Source organism: Pyxicephalus adspersus, chromosome 3 (genome assembly GCF_032062135.1).
Source record: "Pyxicephalus adspersus chromosome 3, UCB_Pads_2.0, whole genome shotgun sequence".
Classification (NCBI taxonomy): domain Eukaryota; kingdom Metazoa; phylum Chordata; class Amphibia; order Anura; family Pyxicephalidae; genus Pyxicephalus; species Pyxicephalus adspersus.
Window position 1 is genome coordinate 72,545,703 of NC_092860.1, and position 26,075 is coordinate 72,571,777.

The 26,075-nt window shown below is 35.5% G+C and overlaps 1 protein-coding gene across 1 annotated transcript in view; it reads right to left on the bottom strand.

The window, feature by feature from the left end:
• LOC140326529 (neurturin-like) overlaps positions 1-26,075 on the bottom strand; it is an 88,719-nt gene that overhangs the window by 7,235 nt on the left and 55,409 nt on the right. Inside the window, exon 2 of the mRNA XM_072405201.1 lies at positions 5,193-5,415. Within this exon, the coding sequence (XP_072261302.1) occupies positions 5,193-5,388 (196 nt within the window). The 5' untranslated portion in view covers positions 5,389-5,415. The remainder of the gene's footprint in view (positions 1-5,192; positions 5,416-26,075) is intronic.

Here is a 26,075-nt window from a genome sequence, read left to right on the forward strand (position 1 = left end):
TTAACATTCTCTTAGTTTTTAAGCCAAGAAATTTGAGAGGAAAACTGTTGTGGGTATCAACGCCTAAGAAAGAGTTAAGGGCCTGTGTGTCAAAGAAAAGGGTATGATAGCTTTGATCAAAGGAACACTGTTTCCTGCAATGCAGGAGAACATTCCCTATTTTCTTTAAATTAAAACCACCAGATAGGGCCTGGGGAGCATATAGATATAGACCAAGTGGTTGTTTGTAAGAAGGCCCATTGTAATTTGATGCGGTCCTTTACTACCTGACCAGTTGGATAATATCTTCACAGCATATTGGGTTACTACACTTTCAAAATATTTGTAAAACACTTTCGATAATCTAAAACAGCAACTAGCAGTGAGCAAATCCATTCACAAAGCACACAAATCTATGATCTATTGAAATTAGGCTTGGAATATATGCATAAAGATTTGTCTAGTAATCTAGAATCATATGATTTATAAATCATCATTGTTTGGGCTCCTAGTCTGCATATTTATCTGCAAATCAGACAAATACACATGCACATGTTTGGGTAAATGAAAAGTCAGTGCTTTGAACATCACTAACATAAATGTCCAAAATCAGTAAAAGTCAGCATAGGACATGTAATTACACTGAGGGTTTTTATTGTTTTTTTGTGTCCTTCATGAGATCTTCCCTTACTTCTGGTCCCAGTGACAGGGTATTATGGGTACATACATGGGATTCAAATGTTTTTGTTTTTTTCAAACTCATTATCATTGAATTGTGGCACTCACCTTTAACCGGTACTTCCTTTAACGTGGTCAGCATTAACTCTGAGCCTGAGAGCAGCTTCAATGTGTTTGAGCTTGTGATGGTGAAAAGGAAGGGGTAGTTTTTAATAAAGAAATTGTATTAATAAAGTGGATTGGTGTTGCTCAAACATGTCTCGGTTAATTTCTAGACCTAAGTTTAACCAAACACTTTCCAGGGTTCAGGTTCTGGCTAGAAAAGAGTTAGGTCTGTAATTGTGTGCTGCTGTGAGCAGGATTTAGGGGCCAGAGGGAGTTGTAAACTGTTTTTCTCATATTGCCCTCCAAACCACATAAAATGGTCCCTCCTCAGCTCTGTACATGTTTATTTATTTATTTTTCTTTTTAATTAACACAGTGTTCCTGAAATATTTAGTGGTATCCTACAGAATTTTGGTGTGTTTTACTTTTGTAGTCACTCTCTTGAAAGCATGGGAAACTGAGAGAATTTCTTCCACTAAAAAGTAGAAAGGCCTCACAGTAGGCTTTGGAGCCTCTTTTGGTGCAGAGGCTTTGGAGGAGATTTCTAAAAGCAGAGGCAGAAAGCCTTTGGTGGATCTTCCAAAAAAAAGGTCTTATAACAGAAAGGCTTGGAGTGGGTCTTCTGAAATTAAAGAGCTTTAGCTCTTCTAGTTTAACTTGGAAAAAATGTTTAACAGGAAAAGAGTTTATCAGGATCTCTGGAATTTGTGGCTAGCCCAGCACCAGTGGCGTTAATGATAGCATTGGAATAAGCAGCACCACCAGGTAGAGGACAGATTCTTTATGAACATTTATATGCTCCATCATAGATAAAGGCTTGGGCCCATACTGTAGCTAATTGGTGTAGTCCTTCAGGGGGTGTGGGAATCATGGTTGGATCATTTGGAGAGGTTAGGTGGTCAACATTGGCTGTAGACAAGTGAATGCAAAGTGAATGCACCTTTCAGTCACCACTCCCCCAGCTGTGCTAAACTTCCCTTCCAAGACACTTGCAGAATAAAAGGTGAGTATGTCTAGCAGATGTTTGTACATCTTGGACGCCCAGTAGTGAGTTGGTTCTTTAGATCTGAGGCTAAAAAGAATCTAAGCTGGAGTTCACATACTCATTGACCATCTTGTACAAGTGCTGCTTGTGAATGCTAACTGTAGATAGGTCTGGCTGAAGTTTCCTGAAAACAAATGTACACATTCTTTGTTAAACAATGTCCCTCATCAGTGCTGGTGCTACTGCAGCTTTCTGCTTGTTTTCTGTAAGAGATAAATGTTTGCTTACAGTAGAAAAGCAAGTGCATAACCAGCTTCAAAAAAGTACTTTCTTATGGTGCAGCATTTAAGCTTTCCATGGCTTTTTGTAGGCAGGCAATACAAAAGTACCCATGTGGCTTAGACTGCCCCCCCCCCAAGACCCAGATCTGGGAGCACAACTGTGCTCTCTACATCCACATATAATGACTGAGGTTCGTGTGAGACTGAATGTCCCTGACATATTCCTATTCTTCTTCTGAACCAACATCCTCCCTGTCCTTATTCTACTCTTCTCCATTTTTGTTGCATTAATAGAGACATGAAAGAGAGAGGAAGCCTTAATTTCTTGCCCAAAATGTTTCCATCTACATTGCTGGGCACTTCTCAGCTGGCATTGTCTTTGGGAGAAAAGCAGGCCTTCCTGTTCCTCATCATTCTCCTTTACCTCCTGTGATTATAGCTTCCTAAGCATCTGTGACAGTTTGCAGACAGTAGGGATAGTGTCACTACTGACTGCCTGATTATGACTGACATTTTTTGTTTCTGTATTAAAGAAGGTTAAAAGAACATAGACATTCTGGTAGTTTTGGGAATTACATAAGCCCTGCAGAGGATCTCATGTGCATATATTCCATCACTTAGTCCATGACAGCTTTTGTTGCTGGCAGAGACTCTGCAGTATATAAATAACTGAATTCCAACTCATAGAATTAGAATAAATCAACCTGTTTTCTGGTATTTTGTGCTGATGCTGCATATCTGCCAAGCAAGTAGTGGCTGAGAAAGACCATCAAAATATTATATTATCTAGAAGTGTCTGGAAGCCTAGCAGAGTGTTCTTTGTGGACTGGCTAAGAGTGTGTTGGATTTGGCATGGTGGGAAGTGAAAGGAGACGGGGGGCTTAGATTGAGCTGACCCATGCTGGATCATCCACTTCATGAGATCTTCAACATGCTTTAGTTTTAAGGGACAGGCAGCGCCACGGTGAGGAAATGGCACAAATGTCTTTGCTTTTGCAATCCGGAATCCTATTACAACTTGTTTGTGCTGAAACTGATTCAGAAGCCAATTCCACTTGTGATTTACACCCAGCCCTAACATAATTGCAGAAAAAAATGCAGCCCTGACACCCAGTGTTTTCTGTCTGGAAGCATCATCGCCTTGTGTAACAGATAAATGCAAATAATCATATGGTGGAACTTGTCTGTGCTTTTTATGGGGGCTGGGTGAGGCATACACCATGCGATGCAGGTGTGGTATCCAATAGGACACCTGGCAGCCTGTTAGAACCAAATATTATTTCCCTGGTTTTACCTGGCTCCTTATTAGTGCATTTGGATGCTACGAATGTGCGCCATTCTGGCTAATTTCAGGTCAAAATCCAAATGGCAACTCTAGCTTCCTGATGATTTAGTGAACTCTGGTTGTGTTTTATAGTGGTGGGTGTACTCTTTGTTCCTGCATCCTCAAGGTCACAAAGTTTTATTAACTTCAAACGTCCTTTAAATTAATCGTAGCACAAATATATTTGTTGTCACCTCAATACCCTTAGCTGTTTTTTGATTCCTTATAATTAAGGTTTTCTTTTTTTTATTTCTGTCAGTTTGAGGGTGATTAAAAAGCATCAGTCACATTTTTACAGCAGGCATAATTTAAAAAATTACAAATATTTTTGACTACTATCCTGCAAGTCCTGAAATAACCAAGTGCCGCCACAAATCCAAAGTCAGAAAGGCTCTGCCAAAGTAAACTGTGGCTGGTGTCCCTAAGTGAAGCTCTGTAACTTCCTTCATGTAAGGTTGGCACAAAAACTGCTAATCTTCTCAAGGTAGTATGGATTAAAGGCACTTTGTACACTACTGAGAAATGTCGGGGGAAAGAAGACTTGCACTTAAGATAATATGCTAGATCTAAAAATTGTTAAAATGGCTTTACATCTTATTTAAAGCCAAGATAAGTGAATACTTCTGCCCATGTGTCATTGGGGTCTGAGAATGTTTTGGAGATTTCACTTACTTCCTGCACATTTGACAAGTCTGTGATAACAGAACAAGAAAATAAGGATTTTTACAAGGAAAGGACGTAAATATTAGCCTGACACAGGTTGTAACCATTTTCGTCATATTGAAAATGTGTTTTCTTGCAGTCTTTGTTCCTACCTAAATTGTTTTCTTCACTCGGCTTACCAGGCCACACTAAAAACTTTACAGGAGCTCTACAATTTCCAAATTTGTTTAATACTTTAAGAAAAGTTTGTACTAAAGTTTAGGGTTCCTTGAATATTTTTAGAGCTGTTTAGATATTTTGCAAAATAATACTGCGGTACCAAGTAAATATATGTATGTTAATCAAAAATAGGTTAAATAACTACATCGTTATTTGGGATAAAAGCAAAACACAAAACTAAAACAAAACCAAAAGCTAAATACAAATTATTTTGTATTGCAAGATCAAACTTGCTCAGTTCAAAAAAATTCCCGAGTTAACCTAAAAAGGTCAGTACATTTTATCTATTTCATTTCGAAACATACTTGTGGATATTTTACACTTTTTATGCTACACTGTTAAATCACTAAATATTCTGAACCACATAAGTTCTGTCTCCCTGCACTAGAATTAAAAGAACATACCGTATATTATAAATATTAGAGTCAAGATTCTTCACAAAGTGAATCTAAAAACTATTTTGCTTCTTCAGGCTGTCTTTCATCTCCAAAGCAAAAGTGATGGCTGATGGGCCATTGTTTAAGACTTCAGTCTGGTTTGTGTATATGGAAGTGAACCACCTAATTTGAATGTAAATACAACCATAAATCTTCTGTCATAGTTGGAGTTACTGCCAAGTCCTATCTATGTTAATTGTTTTTTCCATTGAATGCCAGGTGAAAATGAGGTAACTTTCATTTGACTTCCAAGTTTTAAGTGAACCATTCATTAAATTAATGCTATGTTAATTTGTCACAGTTGTGACTATGTTTATCACAAATCATTGATACAGAAGGAAAAAGTAGTGCTCTAAAATTTACTGAATCAGTGAACCATCTGTCACAACCTTTTAATGAAAGAATGAATTATAATATTCATTTACAGTGTTTAAATTTACCTTTTTTACAAGAAAAATAAAGAATGCAGAGAAAATATATGCCTTGTATATAGATGTTAAAGAACTTGATACTGTTCTTACATTGAGTGATCATGGGTGGCTTGCGTTCTGTGGCTCTTGGGAATCTCCGCTGTCTTTTTGGTGACAAACTTGTTACAGACCGAGATGAGGCTGAACTGAATTTCCAGCTCCGAAAGAAGACTTCGGTGCAGATCAGTAAAGACAACACAGCACAGAGGAGCATCAAAGCAGGAGCTGTCCTCTTCCATACCTTCATCTTAAGAACAATCAAGGCATTGAGACTCTGAAAGAAACAAATGCACATGTCAATGTAAGCAAATATAGTGGTACGGCATATGTTAAAGTGTGTAATGATATTTAGATATTGCAACATTTTCTAGGGTTAATTGCACATTTTAATTTTTTTTTCTCCTAATCTGAACACAAAGGGGTCTTTTTTATAATGCAGGAAATCTGGCATTCCCTGACACATTCACCGGGGTAATTCAATTACTGCCATTCGTCAGTAAAGTTCATGCTTCCGGCTGATTATGAAGTTATAGGTATGGTATATATGTCAGCCCTCGCACAGAAATCATTGATACCCCACAAAAGCATACTGGCAAGACATATGCTTTTTTACCTGGGTTGTGAATGCTTTTAAAAGATAACATACTTAAGAATCTTCACATTATTTGTTTAAATACAAAGGGAATGTATTTTACTAATCTAACCAGCAGTAGAATTTTTTTTACCTTTTAGTATGCATTTCTAATTTAGGAAATACAAATAGGCAAATTAAAAGTCCTGATCTGCATTGTTTTTGCTAGGTGATTAAAAAAGAAATGAATATTACCATATTAATGGCATTTTCAAAAGAAAAGAATAGTAATGTCAGACACTAAATTAAATTCAATAGCAAACATTTATAGGCACCTTCCCTATTGACCTGGGACCACCTCAAACCCATAGAAAATTAGCTACCTTACCTTTGGTGTAATTTATACTAAAACCTCAAAAATATAAAGCTTAGATGTATTATTTTTTTAATTGGTTCTAGGCAAAATACATTTATAAAAAATATCCCATTCCTATTTGAACACAGCTCCAGACTACTGTGAAAGGTCAGACAAAAATACCCTTTTAAACTAAAAGCTAAAAGTTTTCTGAAATATATCCATGTAAGTGACAGTTTTATGGGTTTAGAGAAACTACAAAACACTAGACTGGTCACTTTTTAAATATTTGATTTAAAAATTTTGTCTAAAAGAAAAGTGTAGAAATATTGTTCCTGTAACTCTTTAAATTGTGTTAGCAGTTTAGATTTAAATAAACTTTAGGTGACAAACAAATTAAAGCATTGCCATGTAGCACTACCTGGGCCACATGGTAGCAATGCTGCTGTGAAATTTCTGTACACAATAAAAATCACCCTGTTTATGAATGTTACATATCAGCAGATCTATCTATCTAATACCATTGATGTACTGAATCAAATACTGTCTTTGGAAAAAGAACACCTCCTTCAATTCTAAGGTTTTATATTTCAGGACAAAAAAAGCTTGTGGAACCACCTTAGCAGCAATAACTTGAAGTAATAATTTTCTGTATGACTTTTTTAGTCTGTCACGTCATTGTGGAGGAATTTTGGACAGTCCATTGTTCATTGAGGCATGGGCATTTCTTAAACAACCCCCCCCCCCCACCCACCCCCGGACACACTTTATTTGGGTTTATGTTTAGGCTTTGACTGACTGGGCCATTACAAAACTTTAATTATTTTTTTTTTTACAGTTATTCTGCAAGTTTGCAAAGCTTATTCGTACTGCCATGTTCTTTTCAGGGAGTAAAGGCTTTCCCCTGGCAATTTTCTAAACAAGCCATAATTGCTCAGTATTTTTCCAACGGCACTGTCATGAATTTTGACATTTAACATGCTAACGGAGGCTTGTAGAGTCTGTGATTTCTGTGAGCATTGCACAGCCTGATCTTGGGTCAAATTTCAATATTTTCTACTATGGGAATATTCTTTCTCAGTGCAGAATGATGGACTTCAAGTTGTTTGAAAATTGACTTATAACCCTGACCAATTAATTGGGCAGCAACAAATTCTTCTCTTATTGAAGAAATCTTTCTTCCTTGGCATTATATTAATACACACCTAAATGCTCTTCTCCAACAATCTACCAAAAATGTATTTCACAATTGCTGATAATCCATTAATAAAGTGCATTTGATTAGCAACACCTGGATTCTATTTACCTTCTGCTAGGGGTCAGATGATTTTGGCATGATGTCTTAGTATGAAAACCCTAAGATTGAAAGAGGGTGTACTTTCTTTTTTTCCTGACTGTATGACAATAGTTTCACTTTACAGTAGTAAGAGATATGAAATATGAATCGATATGAACAGAAGAAATAAACTAAATGATTTCACATATCAAATATAACACAAGCTATTTTAAGTATTGACACCAAGATGGCGTTCTACGATGTTAATTGGTTACAGCTATGAGGTTTGCCGGGCCATTTATAAATGTCTTTAATGTGACTGATTGAGCTCATATGGTTCAGATCTACAAAGTAAATTACATATTCTTCCCTTTATTTTCAAGAACAAGACAGGACTGCCTGATGTCCCTTCTGTTGCCTATTATCTCCTTAGAACAGATAGCAAGATCGGTTTATTATGGGCAATACGAGCTGTGAATGTGCACATTTCTTAAGAAATTCTCAGTGATACACCCCTACTGCTCACAATAGTGGTAAAAAAAATAATGGTCATTATGATGTTAGAGGAAAGTTGTTTAAATGCTAGGTTTTTATCTATGACAATGAGGTTTAGCTATCTGAATACTCTTCTGAGCAGCGTCATCCCCTGTTTCATTGTTTGTATTTGTCTTTCCTTTGCAACCCCTATTTAATGTGCTATGTTAGTGCTATAAAAATACTGTAACACTATAAATAAATGCATGTGGAAAAAATAGTGGGTACTATCATTACAGGCATTCATTACATTAGGTTACCAGAATAAAATAGTTTATACCACAGTGGGGTTTTCAACATAATTGGCTTGATTTATTAAGTTCTCCAAGCCCGGAGAAGATAAGACTATCATGGATGAACCTGGGCGCTCCAGCAAACTTTGAATTGATTTTTTTTTTAAATCATTTCCTAGTAATTTGCAAAATTTTTCAATCTTGGATTAGATCCCTTCCAGATGTGTGGGATCACCCAGGTTCTCCCATGATATTGTATTTTATCCAGACTTGGAAGGCTTTATTAAATCAGGTTCAATTACTTATTTGCCTTTTACAACACCAAACTGTAGCTTACTGACATCCTTTCCTTCTGAGCAATTGTGGTGCATAAATGACGAGGGGTATGAGGACGTTGCAAGGTAATAAGGCAGAACATGCCAACAATCATTCCAGCATCAAAGATGCAGACACCAATCACAACAAAACCTATGCATGGTCCCTTAATTCTCCTCTCTTTAAAATTCCTAAATGGCCTGCTCCTAACCAGTTCACTACAGACAATGATCAAATTAGTCTTAATGCTCGCAATTTTTGGGTCAGACTATTCTTGTCCATTAACCAGAACCAGCACAGGATGTTTTTTGTTTTTTCTTTGTGAGTCTTTATTTCTGTACAGTTTTACAAAGAGAATGACTAAACCTCTTCAGTCTGGCATAACAACACTGAATGGCACATTATGAACAATTCTGAAAGTGTTTGCTAAAAAGTTTGAATACAATGAAGATATTATATTGAAATGTAGGTCCTTGGACCATTAGAAACATTACATCCGGCCAGCACATCCATTGTACACTATATGACACCACATTTTCTTTTCAAAATGTGTAGCCTGTGGCCTTTCTGTTACTAAACAGTGAAACAGCAAATAATGTGCTAAAACCAGAAATGACCTAAGATGATTGTTATATTCTTAATAAAAAGACTTGTTCTGTGAAGGCCAGATTTTGGTATTTCATTTGTCAGCTGTTTGGACAAAATGGACTTTTACATGTAATTAATTGACAATAACATCTATGTAAACGATATAAAACAAATAACATAAAAGAGAGAAAAAACTTTAATACCCTTTGATGAATAATACAGTATCACGTTCACTAACTGTCTGTAATTTCATTGATAGCTTCATTCTTTTTGAAGCATTTTAAGCTTTTATCAATGGAAGCAAACATCAATTTTTGCATTAGTGTGCAACATAAATATAATACACACATTTTATCCTTATGATGTACATCAAAGCTTAGGTACTATATTGTCCATTGCCTCTATTTACCTTCTATACCATCTTTTCAGATTAAAAATAATTACAAATATGGGTGAATGAGGTGTTGGTGATCATGTTTAGGCTAGTGACACCCACTTATTTATATTTCAATCTTTTTATGAATTTTACATGTTATATTACAAGTATTTGTGACAATGAAAACAATATAATAACAATATTATAACAAGGGACAAAACACGCTGTGTGTGCTCAAACATTAGCAACATTTTTCATTTCAAACAGTGCTCAGACCATATTGTTTCCCTAGTCCAGATATACCTATAACGGGAAACAACTTAAAGTCAGATGACTGAGTTAAATAGTAAACCGTCTGAAACCGTTAGTAGAAGACAAAGCAGTAAACAGCTAAGTTTGAGCAATGAGTAAACAAAACAAGTGTCCCAGTTGTGTATTAAAGACAATAACAAACATAGAACATATAAACTACAAGGGAGGGGGAATGGGAAAGTAGAGGAAGTTGACAAGGCAAGTAACACTAATGTACTATATCCGAGTAAACCAGCATAAACCATAATCTATGTATTATTAAACACAATCCAAGGTTCCCATATATCATCGAATTTGTCCAGAGAATTCTTTAGGGTATGAGTTAGTCTATCATTAACCATAATCCAATTCAATTTCGTATAAATAGGGTCCAAAAATATCGAGGGTGACTTCCACGCTTTGGCCAGGGAGATTCTGCCCGCTAGTAATATTAATCTAATCAATTTTTTGGAGGGTTCAGAAAGGGACACTTCAAGCTTGCCAAACAGGGCAGCTTCTACAGTACTACGAATCGTTTGTTGGAAGATTCTGGAGATCAAATTAAATACCTCATCCCTGGCTATTGGACATGACCACCAGATATGCAACATGGAGCCCCTAGAATCGCAGCCTCGAAAACATAAGGGAGAAGTTGAAGGGAACATTTTCGCTAGTCTATCTGGAGTGAGATACCATCGAAGTGCTACTTTGTAATTGGCTTCTACTACTGCAGAGTTCAAGGAGACCTTGGAAAGGGAGTACACCATATCCCACCATTCTTCCATGTCTCATGTGATGCCCAGGTCAGATTCCCAATCCCGCATATACTGCAGTTTGCTGGTAGGGGCTACTAAGGCTGAGACACCCACTTATTTAAAAGGAACTTTAACATTTTATATATTTATCTTCCACCATAATTTCCATTTTGTGCCTTGGAAATCTCTCATTAACTTTATAATTTGTACTCTAAATTAAAAAGAAATAGAACATTTAAAGTTTTGCAGGACTACATCATATAGAGTGAGAGCCTAAATGCATGTCAGTCAGTTGTCTTTTAGTGAAACAATATTTTATATATTACCCTGAAAATAATTTTGTTAGTTTGATGCATTGTAATGTCTGATACACCCAGTCCCGCCTTAAAATAGGTTTCTGTTCTATTTTTTAGAAAAGGACATTGATGGAGAATTTTATAGCAGTTGTCCATTGGCATGTTCATTCTTCTATTCCATGCTTGTAGCAGATTCTAGTTCATGTATTTTCTAGAGTTTTCTAAAAGGTAGCATTGGTATGTTTATGGCAGTTGTTTTTGCAAAAAATACTAACAATCTAAGATAGAATTCCTGATGACTAACCAAACCATTCAAATAAACCCATATGCTACACAGAGAATTGGCCTTCATCATAACATTGCTTCAAATAGCCTTTGTATACAGAATGAGTTTTCCCTCCTAAAGAGGCGTTTGGCACATATACAAACAATAACAACGTTAATTCAGTGTATACTTGACTAACTGCTAATTTTCCCCCAGAGGTAAAGCTCTTTGTGATTATTTTGTAACTGAAGAGTCAGGCACTTTACACTGGATCCCGACACCTCCCAGCTGTTCTGTCTCCTATCATTACATCAGTTTGTCTTCCTATGGATGAGAAATTGCTATTATTTTAATACAAAAATATCCAGTCAAAAAGTTAATCCAGTCAAAAACAGACTATGTCTCTTTTGCCAAGAACTCAAGCTTGGAGTGATTTATATGTTTTAATTCTCCTTTATGTAGTTCTTTGTTTAAATTGCCCTTTCAGGAATCAGGTATATGTTGGTATGGTATGGTTGGTATGTTGTGTGGCCTACCTCAGCAATGTTTTGGGTCTCTCCAAGCAATAGGCCTATGAGTAGTTGCTATGTAGTTGGTTCGGAGTATTATACTATAGCTCGCTTGGGTATGTTTATATGGAGTTGAGGTTTGAAGGGGAGGTCACTGGTTAGCCCTACGGAGTAAATTTAATTTTCCTTAATCCCAACCCCAATCATGGTGTGAGACTATCACTTAAACACCGGAATTGAGAATTGCTTCTCTTCATTCCGTTGCAAATAAATGTTCCAGTAAACAAATAAAAAGTTTTGTGGAGTTTTATTCTCATACACAGCATTAAAGAATTCCCGTTAGAGGGGAATGTGAATATTTTATGGAATTAGTTGTATATAGAGGTTATTATTGTATGAATGATAATACAGAAAACAGTAAGGGCCAGATGACCTGGGGCTGAATCACTAGGTCTAATGGCTTACAACTGGAATGTTTTTTCAGAAGGCCCAAGTTTGTTGGTATGCTATCTGTGTGAAGACGTTCAGGTGGCTAGGTAAGGAGCCTGTAGCATGCTGGGGTCCTACCACAAGGGGACAGAAAGCGCATAAAATCCAAAGAGATATGACCCTAGAAATTACTAAATCGATTTGGGAAGCAGCAGTAAGCAGTGTTTGCAAGGAAGAACAAATCCTAAATCTTACTTACAAAATCTCTCTGCTGTCACCCTCATGAACCTCAGATAACAGATATATCATTTGTTAACATGATGATTTATTTGATTTACTAGCATTGGGTGCCAAGAGTTTTGTAATTTTATAAAGCTGCTTTTGGTATATGTGTACTATGCCAGACAGCACAACTTGGTCAAGAACACACTACTAGCTCACTAGTCATGATTTATTAAAGCTCTTCAAGGCTGGAGACGATACACTTTCATCAGTAAAGGTGATCCAGCAAACCTGGAAAACATGTCATCAAAGTAATTTGCTATTTACTAGCAAATGTTTTGACACCTGGACCAGATCCGTTTCAGGTTTGCTTTTACACAGCCTCACTGATGAAAGTGTATCCTCACCAGCCTTGGAGAGCTTTAATAAATCAGGCCCATTGATGCTAATCAGTCCCTGAATTTCTGTTGTTCAAATAAATTACATTGTTTAATACATAATTAAATGTATTTTTCCTAATGCAACTAGTGTAAATACCTGCATAAACATAAATACTTTGGCAGGTAAAACAACTTTTTTAATATGCATTTTATGTATGTATTTACCTAGATGCCTATTGTTCAGCTTAAAGAACAGTGAGCATTTTAAAAAAGTTTTGTAAAAAGTGGACTTATTTGCCCTGGTTCCTGGTAGGATAGTTCAGAGCTCAGAGTTTGCCCCAGATATTTAGTTGCCCCAGAACTAAAATACACAAAAACTTTTTGGGGATCTTGAATAGTGGAGAAAATAAATGCTGAGCTAAGGTAATAGCGATAGTTATTTCTGTAGGGATATATTAGTTAGAACAGTTTATTTTGGTTAATAAAATAGTCACACTTTATTTTGCACCTAAGTATGTTTTCAGAAATACACATACTAGCCCTAACAATACTACATGCTCCATTTTATTGCCAACCACTTAAGGAATGCAACTGAAAAGGTGCTATTTAGAAAAAAAAAGGTTCCTCAATAGAAATGATTATTTAAAGTCTGTCAAATAGTCAAGAAACAAAATATACTACTGAAGAGTTAACATAATACACTTGTTTTGACAGAAAGACGGAATTAGTGTTCTAAAGGTAGAGCTTGTTCTAATGTTACAGCCAACTGGGATGTTGACTCATGATAACCGCCATTCTTCAGAGCCCCCTTACTGTCTATTTACAACACACAGATTCCTTTCCAACAGCGTTAAAAGGTTTCTGGGACTTCATCCATAACGCTCCCTCCCCGTTATGAGATTGTGTTATATGTAGCTCGTGGTTGGCTTATGTCCTGAGGATTACAGGAGAATGCTAGGATCTAGAATATATATTGACTTTTGTGGTGCAAGCTTAGGGAGTGAACCTTAAGGTAAGAGAGAGTGAAGGAAAAGTAGAAGGAAAGTGTGAGGACATGTCTCCTATAAATGGGTCAATCAGGTTTAAGTGTATCAATGGAAAAAAAGAAGTGTATGTACAGATATCTCTGAAGCTAATGACCGAAACGGGGAGTTATGAAAAAAGCACACAGTAGGAGGATGCAAGAACTGGTATACTTTGAAACAAGTACTGATACTGGAGGAAAAATAAATTACAGGCATGTATCATTTTAAATTTATTTTTGCAATATTGGGATTATGGAGCGTGTTGACCTGCCTTTTTCCCCATGCCACAATGCAGCATTAGGTGGCTACATGACCTTTTGCCAAAACCATATGTACTCATGTAGTGGTTGGGGGTATTTATATATATATATATATATATATATATATATATATATATATATTGTCAACGGCATAGGATATATTAAGGATTACAGCTAACAAAGTATATTATATTTTATTATATATGCTATAATTATGCTAAGTATTAAAAGAATCAGATTTTGTGGTGGCTTTTTTATACAGCAGGAACAATAGTTTTGTACCCATAGACATAAAATGCTGCATGTCCAATGGTTTTCAATTGTCTGTGGCTAAAAATTATATGTTGTGTTTCTTTTGTTTTTTTTTGAATAGTCAGATGATTTGGGTATTAATTTTATTATTTATTTTTTATACAGGTAGCTCCCAGGTTACATACAAGATAGGGACTGTAGGTTTCTTCTTAAATTGAATTTGTATGTAAGTCGGAACAGGTACATTATTTTAATAAATGCAATTAAGACAGAGGTTTGTCTCAACATATCATTAGGCAGTGTGGTGTCAGTTACTGTAAAAAATCCTCACTGTGAGTTAATCATAAACAAAGCAAAAAAAAAGAAAAAATATAGACATTTATTAACTTCTGGAGCAAGCTGTGCTTTTAAATACAAGTAACAACTGCAGAGTTTGTCTTGGTCATTAAAGAGTTACAAGATGTTGCAGAACAGCTATTTCTTCTGCAAGTCATGCGAACCAACCCCCTCCCCCCATCAAGCCTCCATCCTGCACACAGCAAGCAGGGAAGCCCCAGTCATAACTTGGAGTCGTCCTTATGTCGGATGTCCTTAGCTCGGGGACTAGCTGTATATATTATCCATGACTGTGAAATCCAACTACTGGAAAAAACAATATATATATATATATATACATATATATATATATGGTGTGACTTTCCACTGTTTAGTTCTATCAAAAGTTAAATCCTGAAAAAGTTTACTGAGCAGTTCTGTGTGCATAAAGTTAAACTGAACTTAAAAACTCAAAATATGGTGTAATTTAAAAAATCTTATTACCTGCAGTGAATAGTCAATATCTGGTTCCCTGTTTTATAAAAAAAACAAACATCCTAAATACCTTCTGAAATATAACAATGTGGTTCCTGGAATGCCCAGATTTATGTGTATACAGCCTCTTAACTAAAGTGTGAGACCTAAGGTACTACTTGGATTTTTCACTTGCAGTAACAAAAGTGTTGTACGTTTCTTTTTTCCTAAATGTCCTGGATTATCCTTCTAAATTGCTGGATTACCCAGTTTCTCCCATGATAGTCTGTGTTCTACAGTCTCTGGGAGAACTTTATTAAACAAGGCCCTGAGTCAGCAAGACCTCCAAATATCAAGGACACAAGACTTATACCTTCTTATTGATGTGTGCTGAGCAATAAAAGACCAAAAAGCAAAAACATGTTTCTATGTTGCTACAATGGCTCCAGCCTACCTCTAGAATATCTAAATATTTTATGCAGCCCATCTACTATTCCATCATCTTTTAAAAATTCAAAAATTTCAACTCTGTCTTTTGACTTTTGTTTAAATAAAGCCGAGTCTTTGTGTTCTGTCTAAATACCTGCCTCATCCAACATCCATGCACATAATATCACTCTTTCACCAATGTGTGTTCAATTGGTAAATTCATAGCCATTGAAATGTGACTCAGAATAACATAAAAAAAAGAATGAATGATGTTCTGAGTTTTGAAAAATCTTCGGTGAGTTATTACACAAAGTCTAATTTAAAAGCATATTCAGTCAATATACATATGACTTAAAACGATGAATTAAATTTGCTTGGGTTAGTACGTATTCTGCTTCATAAATCAATAAACAGCTAACCTACAACAACCCATAGGGATTAAGTCAGATTTTAAATAAAAAAACAATTCTTGCTCTGGTGGCACATAAAAAAAAAAAACAATATATTCTTAAATACTGAAAATTCTCAATACTGTGTTATGTATTTTGCAGAGTGTTCCGCAAGTTCACAGTCGGTTCAGTGGTCTTTACTAGTTAACAGTAGTGTAATAAACTATAGTAATATTTTATTTCACATAGCCAATGTGTACTTTTTCCGTTCATTAAGTAATATATTTCACAGCCGCAGGATTCTCTGTTGCTGGGTACCCACAGTCCACAATACATTGGCATTTGGACCGCAGATCTTTGCCAACTCAAGCTACTACTGAATGTCAGACCCCTAAATGCATTAATCTTCACAATGGAAAGTGCAATTCCAATAACAGACTCTGGTAGATGTACAAAATATTTCTTATCTTCCCTTGTTCACTACAGTGTAGACATTTGCAGGCTGACATATCTATTTAAAGCCCTCAAAGAGACAGTTAATATCTCCTGTAATCTTTTCTCTGTCAGAGAAAAGCATTGCTGGATAGGACAACTCTTAGTGTGCGGGGAATAATGTCAAAAGTGACACTGAGGAAGAGCACAAGTTGTCAAAGACAGTAACCGTGTTCATTAACCAAAGTTTTGTTAAATAATTATTTAATATGGTTTATAATACCAACATCTGGTGAATGAAAAGCTTTCAATAGATATTTAGCTTTCACTAAAGAGTACAATTGCCAGCATAAATAAAGTCAGCAAAAAACGTAAGGAACTGGCTCAACCACATATATATTGTGCGCATGTAATACTGAGAAAAATGATAGAACATTAAATGAGGTCAAAGAAAGGTAATAAAAAAGTGCTGCCTGTAAGAGAAGGCTATAGGAAATGTGCAATGGCATAAAAGGTTATATGGTACATTAGTAATTTCAAATAAAAAAATACCTTTTTCCTATATAGCAGTTAAATCAGGTAATAAATCACATCTCATTCAGGAATTCAGATGTAAACCCCATTCAGGAATTCAGAAGCTTCACTTTCTTGACTTCAAAGTGAATGCAAAATGATAAATTAGGCTCAAGCAAGGATAGGGCACTGTGTCACACGACATGACAACATGCTCATTGATCCACAGTGTATGAAGTGACCTTTGGCAGCCACAATGAGACCAGAGCTGGCTACTGTCCATGGTGCTGAATTGCCCCTCGGGGTATGAGTGTTTTGAATAGCGCCTTTTTCCTAACACCCACATTAACAATAATGTCAGCAGTGAGCACATAGCGATGTAACATAACAAAATTTCTTAACTTTTTTTTTTCTTGGTATGGCTATTTTAAGTCACATTGACTGATTTTTATTGGGAATATATATATGGATATATAGAACGTCTTTGTTTGTTTTTTTGCATGCAATATTTATAAGGGAGGATAAAAATGACAGCAAAATAATAAGCGGAAGTCAGGCAATAAATGTTATGATTCTGGGAATAAATGGCTATGATCTGCAGACTTTGAATAACCAAGGTGCTAATTTTCTATGTATGAAAATCATCAACCTCTTTATTACTTAGACAACTACCAAGAGAAAAGGCAAACTAGAATGTTCTATTTACTGCTTTGGCCATTTGAATTCGGCAAACCTTTAGTATATCAGGGAGTGTCCCACCCAAAGAGATTTTTTATGAACTTGCACATTTTATGGAGAATACATTTATTCCATTGAACTAACTAATTATTTATTTTTAGATTTACTACACATATAAAATCAGGCAGGTTTTTGCATGTATGTGGACCCAGCTGCTAGTAATGGAATTGTGGGCACACCTAGATTATATCAGTGTGCCTTCTGCAATGTTGTGTCTTCGTTACATGGTCATTAAAAGTCTTAAGGCACACAAGAGTTATTTACTGAATTGTTGTTGTAGGTGAAAGACATTAGGGATGATATCCATCCATTTTATCAGTGAGCATCTTCATATCCAGTGTGTTTAACAGTGTATAATATCACCAAACAGTGCATTGTAGTGAACTAAAGAAATGCTTCTTTAGGTAAAAAGCACATGTTCCTAAAATGATATCACAAAGTATGTACGCTCTATACATACGAATATTGGAAAGAATAATAGACAGATAGGCCTGTTTATATCAAACCAAATATTTAGGAGAAAATAAAAACTTACTGCCTATTCTAATAGAAAACATGAAGCCATGGGCTCTTGCTATCACTTCAACTTTTCATGTTTTAAATTTACGTAATATATACTCAGCCACAAGGATGGCCTAGGGCACTTGTGATACCTACCCACACTTGCATGTGATTTAGCACAGTAAAAAGCTACATTTCATTTGAAGACAGAATGTGATGGCAGTTGTTAAAACGTTTGTTAGACATACCACAGACACTCATGTCAAAATTCCATGCTAACTGCGTATGTATGCGAGATGTAAGCATTATAAAGATCCTTATGTTTTCCATGTGTGTGTTGATAAAAAGGGAAAATTGACTTTGCATAAAATACCCAATCATGTGCAAGGAAATATTTATTTTTTAAGTGAACTCCTTTAGTTCACTCCTTTAGTAAATCAATCCAGTGTAGCAGAAGCAACAAGAGCAAGATGGAAAGGTTGATATAGGCACAATAATCTGGCAATACGAAGAAGGTACAGAACCATGGTCTATGTAGGAAGTTCAAAGAATGAGCATGGAGTTCAGAGTACTTTAAAAATATGTATCCTAATGAAGACTGATCATAAGATCAGGCAAGAAGGACAAAAAGAATGAATAAAAGTAGGGGTGTTTGGAATAAGCAATATAGTTTATATTCATTTTACAAAATTACATATATCAGAAACAGAACATGAATCAATACATATTATAGGTTTCAAAGGGTATTGGAGTGATCACCTGATTAAAAACCAGGGTGCATCTGAGCTATTAACTATACATAGATTCTCTAATCATATGACTGATAGTTATTGATAGCCGTTAAGAAAGAAAAAAGAAATGCTGGATGCCTCTAAGCCCAATGCATTTCGCCTATTGGCTTCTTCAGGGGTAATGCTGAGGATGCCTAGGCTATAGGTAAGTGGATAAAGAAATAAAAAGAACTATAAAAAATAAATAAATAAATATATATATATATATATATATATATATATATAAATAAATATATATATATATATATATATATATATATATGGATAAATTCATGAATGGGTGTGTATAGATAAATAGTTTTGTGTACATATAATGGGTATTATTATGGTTATATAATATAGTGAATTCTAAAGTTATACTGTATAGTGAAAAAATAGGATTATCTGGTTGTTATCATATTTAATATGATATGTTCATTGGAAAGTAAATAAATAAATAAATATACATAGGACTTACTCTGTTTCTTTGAAGGTAAAGTGAAGGGTACTTAGACAGGTACCAGATGGATAATTATATATACATATAATTTTTTACAAGATAAGATTGTTATTCAAAAAGTTGTATTAAGTAGTACAAGGATGAAAAGCATTGGATTTTAATTGTCCATTGGTTAGTGATAAATGTAGGGTTTCTAACAGAGAGAGAGGTCTCAATAGAGTATCTCTGGGAGAGTACCTAAAGGATCATATTTGTTGTATTGGAGGTTATACAATCAAATGAAAAGGTGTAAGGTGGAGGTTCAAAGGATAATAATATCAAGAAATTGCCCAGTAGGGAGATAATTATTAGCAGGAGTTAAAGAGGTAAATAACATGATTATAGTATTAATTAAGAATTATATTGTGAAAATTTTTAGGTATAATAATTGGCTAAGTCATAAGAGAAAATAAGATCAGGCAAGAAACCATACAGAGCTTATAGTGGCTCAGTAGAAACTGCAAGGGACAGAAGTAGCTCTCAGTTAGCTTTCTAACATGAAGAATGTTAAACCTTATAAAAGCATCCCAGAAAGTCATGTATAAAAAGCCAATGACAATCACTAGTGCTCAACAGTCTGGAAGCTGGGACCACAAGTGTTGGTGAGCCATTTCCTCAAGTCAACAAGCATCAATTTTGCCATTGTATATTGTTCTACAATCAATAAAAGGCCCCTCAATAAGCCCCACCAAGAGCCTAAATGGTACCAAGTCACGAAAAGTTGACTGCAGTGAGAGTATGACTCATGGATGACACTGCCTGGAAATGAAGACACAGCTTCTCACATTGACCCATTACGTTTCTTCAGTTTTTGGTTTAAATACTTAAGGTAGTATTATTGGTAAAGCTATGTTAAATCTTACTCAATTCTTACAGCTATGTTAATAGGTAATGAGAATGCCTCAGAAAAGTAGATCTGGATGGAACTTATTTTGCCAAAGCACCTTGTTATCATTAACAATTGCCATGATTTTTTAAAATAAAAAATTGTTTTTATATTTTTTAAGCCTAGTAGTGTTGGTCTCCTGTGGCCCATTTCAGCCAATTTGGGCCTGATTTATTAAAGTTCTCCAAGGCTGCAGAAAATATACTTTTATCAATGAAGCTGGGTGATCCAGCAAACCTGGAATAGATTTCATAAAGTGATTTGCTATTTGCTAGCAACTGTTTTCATTACTGGACCAGATCTATTCCAGGTTTGCTGGATCACCCAGCTTCACTGATGAAAGTGTATTCTCTCCTGCCTTGGAGAGCTTTAATAAATGAGGTCCTTTATGTCTACACCTACTACTGTCAGCTTCACATCATTGTTCTGGAAGGGTTTTCCGAGAGTGACACGTTAGAATCTCCATTTGAAGTTTTCACTATGGGTGAATGTGACAGGGTTACATAGGATCAGATTGGATAAGTGGATATGTTGGGAAAAGTTTTCACCCCCTAAATAACAAGTGCCTGATAAAGGACCTTCATGGCAGGATCATTAGGTGGTATTTTAATGAAAATTAAACACTTAAAAGGACTGAATTCAGCTTAAAGTATATTAAGATGGTAGTTTATTTGAGAATTTGGTAATTTTATTGATTTAGTGAGTTCTGAGCTCAAGAGAATGCATACAACAGGTGTAATATGGGTAGACAATTACACAAAAGAATGAACGCTACACAGAGGCCTACATGACATGCACTAAATTTCTTACATAAATGTAAACCATCACAATAACATTTAGGCATGAGGTAAATACTTTACTGTTAAAAAACACACATAATGACATTCTGTATGGACAGAGATTGTTTCAGAAAACACATGAAACACAAACAGACACAAATTCACAAACTATAATGGATGATATTACACCCACATAGTGCCAAAAACAGACAGTAATGATTTGTTTGGATTTTAGGGTCTCATAATCTGAAACACTCCGATCAGATTTTGCTGATAAAAGGAATCTTGATTTAATGGCTCATATCACATGTTAAACTGAAGCCAGACAACACAGCATGGGAGCTGCCTGAAATTTCATGTTTGGAGTTGGAATTGTACAAGTTGTTTGTATAAAGGAGAAAAATGTAGCCGTAGGGCAGGAACAAAAAGTGACATGAAATTATAATTAAGCTAAAATATTTGTACTCATGTGATAATGATATTTAAAGTACAATTTGTTTGCTTAGTTACGCTTTTAGTTTGGTTTCATGGTAAATGTAGACTTTTGTTTAATCAAAAATTAGAATCCTAGTACGGAACTGCACCTTACAATGAAGTAAATGTATATCTGCTACTCAAAATAGTCTTCGGAACTTTGATCTCAGACTAAGAGGTATGAATAATGCTATCACTGGAAAACATATTAAATATTTGTATATGTTCTAAATATATAAAATAATAGGCCAATTTTTAAAATCAGAGATACAGGACCAAGATATTTCCTTTCTGGAATGGAAAAGCTATTTACATTGATAATCAATTTTGAAAGATTTTGAGATTGCATCTGTTTGATAATCAACAGGTTTGGCCAAATCTACTGTCCAAGTTTCTGTCTGTGCCGTGGCCCCTTTTTTGTTGTATGACAAGATTCAATCTGTAATGTTGTGGTGCTTTGGGTTAGAGTTTCTTGTACCAGATTTGAGTGGGAAGATAGGGTCAACAGACACATTGAATTTTTTCTAAAGCAACTTTTCTTGTTTAGCACCAGTTATCGTACTTTCCTAGTGGATGTGGAATATATGCTTAGATTTTTTTTTGTCACAGAGCACTAGCCATCACTAAGAGCCAATATACCAGGGAATGGAAATAGCTTACGGTAGGTATGATCATATTACCTAAAAATTCTGTTTATTCATGCTGATCAACCAAACATAATTATCAGACACAATGGGCCTGCTTTATGAAAGCTCTCCAAGGGTGGAGAGGATACGCTTTCATCAGTGAAGCTGGGTGATCCAGCAAACCTGAAGTTGCTTTGGTGCAGGATTAAAAACATTTAACAAATAGCAAATTACTTTTCAGAAATCCATTCCAGGTTTGCTGGATCACCCAGCTTCACTGATAAAAGTGTATCCTTTTTAGTCTTGGAGAGCTTTAATAAATCAGCCCCAATGAATTACTGGTTACTGGTAATGGTGTCTGTTTACTGCCATTCTAATATCCAACCACTCCTGAGTAATCATTCATTATAAAAAGTGGAATAACCCTGGTAAGGGCAGATCCACTGATGATCACTATAGCATCATCCATCTCTTTGTTTCTAGAAACATTTTTACACTACTCCCTCACGCTGGGTGCTCACGCTAATGCTTTCTCTAATATCACATTAAATTCTATAGTTGCTACTACTATGCACTTGTAACTGCAGATGCAGTTGATTTCATGAAACCCCTGAACTACCGTATTTTTCGCCGTATAAGACGCTCCGGAATATAAGACGCACCCAATTTTAAAGGAGGAAAATCTAGAAAAAAAGATTCTGAAAGATTATTCCCCTTCTGATCACTCATGTGCCATTCATACCAGTATTCCCCTTCTGATCACTCATGTGCCATTCAAATTCCCTTTCTGATCACTCTGTGTCATTCAAACTCCCCTTCTGATCACTCTGTCATTCAAATTCCCCTTCTGATCACTCTGTGCTTTTTTTCTATTGTACGGCAGTTAGGACAGGGAACAGCAGGTGGCGCTGTGCCGGCTTCTTTCGCTTTGCTTTACAGACAGGAGAAAACACGATGCTGGCAGAGGAGAGAAGAGAGACACGCTGCTGCAGAGACACACGCAGGATCGGGTATCGGGTGAGTATAATATTTTAATAATTTTTTTTAACACATTTGTCGTATAGGACGCACTAACTTTTCCCCCTCAGTTTTGGGGAAGAAAAAGTGCGTCTTATATGGCAAAAAATACGGTACATATTTCTTGTTTCTGAAACAAGGGTCCACTTTTATCTCAAGTGGTTATCACTAACCCTGAAAAAGTTTCCATTTATGTGTTTCACTACAGAAAACAATATTCACCTTCATATTTCCATAAAATAGTTTTTTTTTATCCAACTTTGCCATGACTTTAGATGGGAATTTAGTGTCCTCAACAAACCTCTTTCAATTATTATATTTCTCCTTAAGGATTGCTGTATGAGAAAATCCCATTCTAGACATCACATACAATAAATCCCGAGCATTGTGATGGATTTCATTCCCTCTTTCATACACAATTTTCTGCTATGGTGGTCCTCATCTGTCAGGCGAAGCTGAAGTCTGTCTTCTAGGAAAGTTAGTGACATGGTTTTACAAATTTCTACTACAGGGATGGAGTAATTTCCAGAACGCTCCAGCACTCCTAAGGAGACCAGAGGACTAGGAGAGTGCATTAAACTTGTCACTGCTGGGTTACTTAAGTGTAGGAATGACCATTTAAATTATGGAAAAACATGAGACATTTCCTATTAAATCCTTTGATCCGCAAATAGAGGCAAAGAACAAACCTTGCAGCAACATGGATGAAAAACAAATTTGTAAACACAGCAGGGACTTACTTGCATGCTTTCCTGGATTTAATTTCTCTGTACTGTAGTAATGATACATTTGGTAATTCACCCCATACATTGTGCTACAGAAATTTTTTAACTCTTCAGTAAGCAATCAAAACTCTGGGTTTAAAGATTTTGAAATGAGCGGTAACATGTAGTAACATGAGTGAGATTCTTTTGTTTATATACCATACTATTATACCTTGGGATAAAGGAAATGAAGGAACCGGCTCAAATTTCTTTTACAAAGTGCATTCAACCCATCTGACAGCATTGATAGACATTCATCTTCTCGACCATCCTTACATCCTTCTTGACCAACCCTCAATGGAGTTGCTCTCGAAGGTGTACACCCTACTAATGGCAAGACCACTGAAATAGCTATCAGGCGTGGCATTAAAGTACAGACTAAAAACTAAACACACCAATAACCTAGCTAATGTAAGAAAGGTACTTTGGTTAAGTGCTTCCTAGGAGCCATTTCCATCTTTTTTATCTGTTAGAAATTAATTATGCAAAAGGTCAGTATTTATCATATCATTATTGTACTGGAATATTACGACACTAAAGTTTCCTACTCAGCAGTCCTGAATATGTTCTAATGCATCCACGCACTCTTAGGTTATCTTGTTTTCTCTAGTGGCGCCCACAGCAACCATAATGTTGATATATTGTTTTCATAACTTATTTACCATCCACCCAAAAATAATTTGTGGGACTAACAAATATATAAAACATTTACCTGCATTAATAAGACATAGGTTATTTGTAATCTGCAAAGATCCATACAAAAGTGTTCCTAATGGCAGCTACATGATAGTCAAAAAGCTATCCCTTTTTTGGTTACAGGTCATAAGGGTGATCTGACTTGCGGCTGTTCCTGTGGAGAGATGACAAGCTGGAACATTCTGAACATCTCTATTTACTCTTTCTTTGCAGATGCCTAATAATGATTCTGAGTAGTTCAAAACATCCCAGACCTAATTACAACCAGAGAGGAGGCGCCATCCAGACACAAATTCCACAGCTTAATTCACATCAGATCCTTTAAAACACGTAATGAGATTAAGGTGGATGGATGAATATTACTGAAACTATGAATGTGAAAAAATTATAAAGAAAAAACAAAAGAAGTCAACCAAAACATTATTAAAAGGATACATATGAAAAAACGATAATAAAACTGGCAACAGCTTTCTAGATCAACTAAATAATGTTGGAATAAATACAAACAAAATAGAAAAAAGTGAGTGTTTAGGTTTTGCTAAATATAGGTTTTGTCATATTCTGGTCCAACTTTGCTTTGAAACCAAAACAACCAATTTAAAACGATTCTTGGAAATGAATAATACTTAACTAATATGTATTTATTTCCTGGGGTTCAGACCAGATTTGTGAAGGAATATTTTTTATGTAAAATGAAAACTAATCTCCATTCCTTTTAATTCTGTTGCAAACAGACATTCCAAATTTGTAAGGGTACAGCTGATCCATGACAGGCAAATCAGCCTAATCCCAGTTCCTGTTTGTGAACCTACTGAGCCATACTATACTGTGGGAGCTTGTAAAAATAGACAGGATCATAGGGGAACAATATAATTTACTGTACAAAATATAACATTCACATCCTAATATGTCCAAATCAATCATACCACCAAAGCAAAAAAGTAAACATAAATGTAATAAAGTAATTCGAACTATTATTCAGAAAACCTGGTTAGGAAATGCAACCACAATTGGATCCCTGTGCTTGAGATTTGTCATCACAAATAAATAATATCTTCTGTCTTTGTACTTTCAGATCTAAATAAATTGTAATTTAGTAACAGGGCATGCACAGTCGTAACCAGAACCATCCCTTTTCTACACTACTTGTCTGTGGAAGTATCAGTAGGTATTTGTATATTAAAGTGTATAAAAAAATACTCCCCTAAGAATAAATTCTTATAAGCACATAATAACAGCTTTTATTACTGCATCAAATCCTAATAAAAAAGGTTGGAATGTTTGAACTGTATTGTGATATACTTCTGTTTACCCAGTGCTATTACTGATTCTTAGTGAAGGTCCCTAAACAAAACAAAACTTTGGTGCATATATGCAGAATAGGGTTTGCTAATAGTGGAGTGCCTTGAATTAGGGTTGTCCAGCATTCACCTATATTTTAGTATTTCTCTACCAGACAGAAATTTAGTTGGGTGTAGTTTACAAATAATAAGAAAATGATTGTTTATATATGTATGTGGCCCCTGAGCTTAACAGTACTGCCACAATTTTACACATTGTCAGTGTGACTAATATACATTACAAGACTTTATTATCTGTAACTACCCTAAAACTTTAAAGATTACTCAAAAGTAAGTTAACTTTTGTTACTATCATTTAACAGTTGAACAGTGGCTCTAGGTTCTAAGCGAGAACTGGAT